At 36.3% G+C, this 2,421-nt stretch overlaps 1 protein-coding gene across 1 annotated transcript in view; it reads left to right on the top strand.

The window, feature by feature from the left end:
• Positions 1-771, top strand: part of LOC111150361 (translationally-controlled tumor protein-like) — a 2,204-nt gene extending 1,433 nt beyond the window's left edge. The window contains 1 exon segment of the mRNA XM_022507805.1: positions 637-771. Coding sequence (XP_022363513.1) covers positions 637-771 — 135 coding nt within the window.
• The last annotated feature ends 1,650 nt before the right edge of the window (positions 772-2,421 follow it).

The following is a 2,421-nucleotide window of genomic DNA, read 5'->3' as shown; positions in this document are numbered from 1 at the left end:
TGGTTCTTTCCACAGTTTGGTGACCGTGGCCATTGCTGCTATAAACATTGGGGTACAGATGGCCCTTCTTTTCACTACATCTGTATCGTTTTTAAGAAAAAAACCATGTCCCAGAGGTTGTCTAAAATAAGAATGCATTTAAGTTAAAAAACACACAAATACACCAGTTTGTAAAATAATCTCTAAGAAGGCTACAAAATGTACATATGGTAAAAACTCAAATTCTCAAGTGGAATAAATTTACTTGAAATATTGATTTTACAGAAGCTTAAAAGTCTATTCCTAAGATACAGAATACCCTTACTTCATTTTTAAAGCAGCTATGGAAAGCTTATAATGAGTAATGAATTGTGTTTGGTGTTGAATTATAAAGTGATAATTACAGTAAAGGCACAAGCAAGTAAGCAAACTTTACACCATTCTTGTAAGACAGTAAAGTCTGAAACCACGGGGTAAGAAGAAAAAATGCAAATAAGATTATGTTAGATTTTTAATTTTATCTAATATTGTCATATGTTAGCATTAAACTACCTATTGCGGTATATTATCTGCACCAAAGAATACCATGTGCTTCAGGAAATAACTCCCAAATCTCAATAACTTACCCAGTCAATGTTTATTTCTCATTCATTTAAGTCCAATGTAGACATTCCTGGTCAGAAGACTCTCCTTCAAATGATGACTCAGGAATCCAGTTTCCAATCATCTAGTGGCTGTGTGTCTGGATGGCTGATTAAGAAAAAGAGCATGCAGAAGGATAAGGAAAAATGAAGAGTACAGGCCTAGAAATGTAGCCCAATATAAAGTCCAGAGTGAGTCAAATGGCTCCACCCATATGCAAGGATATTTAAATAACAGTATGTATTAATATATAATGAATATATGCAGAAATGAAATTTTTACATTATTAAATATAGTATTTAAACTCTGAAAAATGAGATTAAGAGTCCTCTCAAAATATAGAATAAGTGATAACATTCTAAAAAGTATGAGAAAATGTTAAGTGGGTTGCACAGTAAGTCCAGAATTTTCAATATCCATAAAAAAGGACTTTCAGGGGCGCCTAGGTGGCTCAGTGGGTTAAGCCGCTGCCTTCGGCTCAGGTCATGATCTCAGGGTCCTGGGATCGAGTCCCGCATCGGGCTCTCTGCTCGGCAGGGAGCCTGCTTCCCTCTCTCTCTCTCTCTGCCTGCCTCTCTGTCTACTTGTGATCTCTCTCTGTCAAATAAATAAATAAAATCTTTAAAAAAAAAAAAAAGGACTTTCAAAAAGACATCATAGAAATAACTGAGAGAAAATACACTGCTTAGGAATTTCTCCAAACTGAAAATATTCATAATAGTCTAGATTGAAATGGCCAAAAACTACAGTGCAAAGCAAAATTAAGAAAACCATTCCTGGGCACATAATGAGTGTAATTTCAGACCAAGGATAGAGGGAAAAGCCAAATTACTTGTATTTTAAAAATTGGCAGTAGGCTTCTAGTCGAAAACATTACAAATAAAAAGTCTGTGAAGACAGCTGAAGATCAGAAGAGATAAAAGAAACAATTTTGAATATACAGTTGTACCTCTCATTAAAGAATGAGAGAAATAAAAATACTTTTATGCATACCTGAACTCAAACATACTACCACTCACGAACACTTTCTGAAAGAGCTAGTAAAAGATGTGTTCCAACAGTAACAACAAAAAACTTGAACGAATAACAGGACACAAGAAGCAATGGTAAACAGAGCAAAACAAAATTCAGGAAACTCATTGTGAAATTTAAGTATTTATCAAGCTTATAAAAATCTGTAACTAAAATACAGAGTAGGGGCGCCTGGGTGGCTCAGTTGGTTAAGTGGCTGCCTTCAGCTCAGGTCATGGTCTCAGGGTTCTGGGATCGAGCCCCGCCTCAGTCTCCCTGCTTAGCAGAGAGCCTGTTTCTCTCTCTCCCTCTGCCTGCCGCTCTGCTTACTTGTGCTCTCTCTCTAGCTCTCTGTCAAATAAATAAATAAAATCTTAAATAAAATAAAATACTGAGTAGCAGCAGCATTAGATTTTGAAAAGCCAAGAGGAAAGGGTAGACAATAATAAAACCATGTTGACTATCTTTTTGCTGGAGAGTTATAATTACACATTAGAAAATTATAAGAATTTAGGGGCACCTGTGTGGCACAGTTGGCTGAGGGACTGCCTTCAGCTCAGGTCATGCTCTTGGAGTCCCGAGATCGAGTCTCGGGATCAAGTACCAAGTCCGGCTTCCTGCTCAGCAGGGATTCTGCTTCTCCTCTGACCCTCTTTCCTCTCTCTGCTCTCTCTCTCTCACTCTCAAATAAATAAAATCTTTTTTTTAAAAAGAAAATTGTCAGAATTTAAATATTTGAAAATTTAAGAGTCATCTGCAGAATAAAAATGAGAATATTAGAAAATTAGA

This window comes from Enhydra lutris, unplaced genomic scaffold (genome assembly GCF_002288905.1).
Source record: "Enhydra lutris kenyoni isolate GAN:26980312 unplaced genomic scaffold, ASM228890v2 scaffoldscaffold23, whole genome shotgun sequence".
In the NCBI taxonomy this organism is placed as follows: Eukaryota; Metazoa; Chordata; class Mammalia; order Carnivora; family Mustelidae; genus Enhydra; species Enhydra lutris.
Note: the sequence above shows the minus strand (reverse complement) of the source record. Positions and strands in the feature narration are given on the sequence as shown.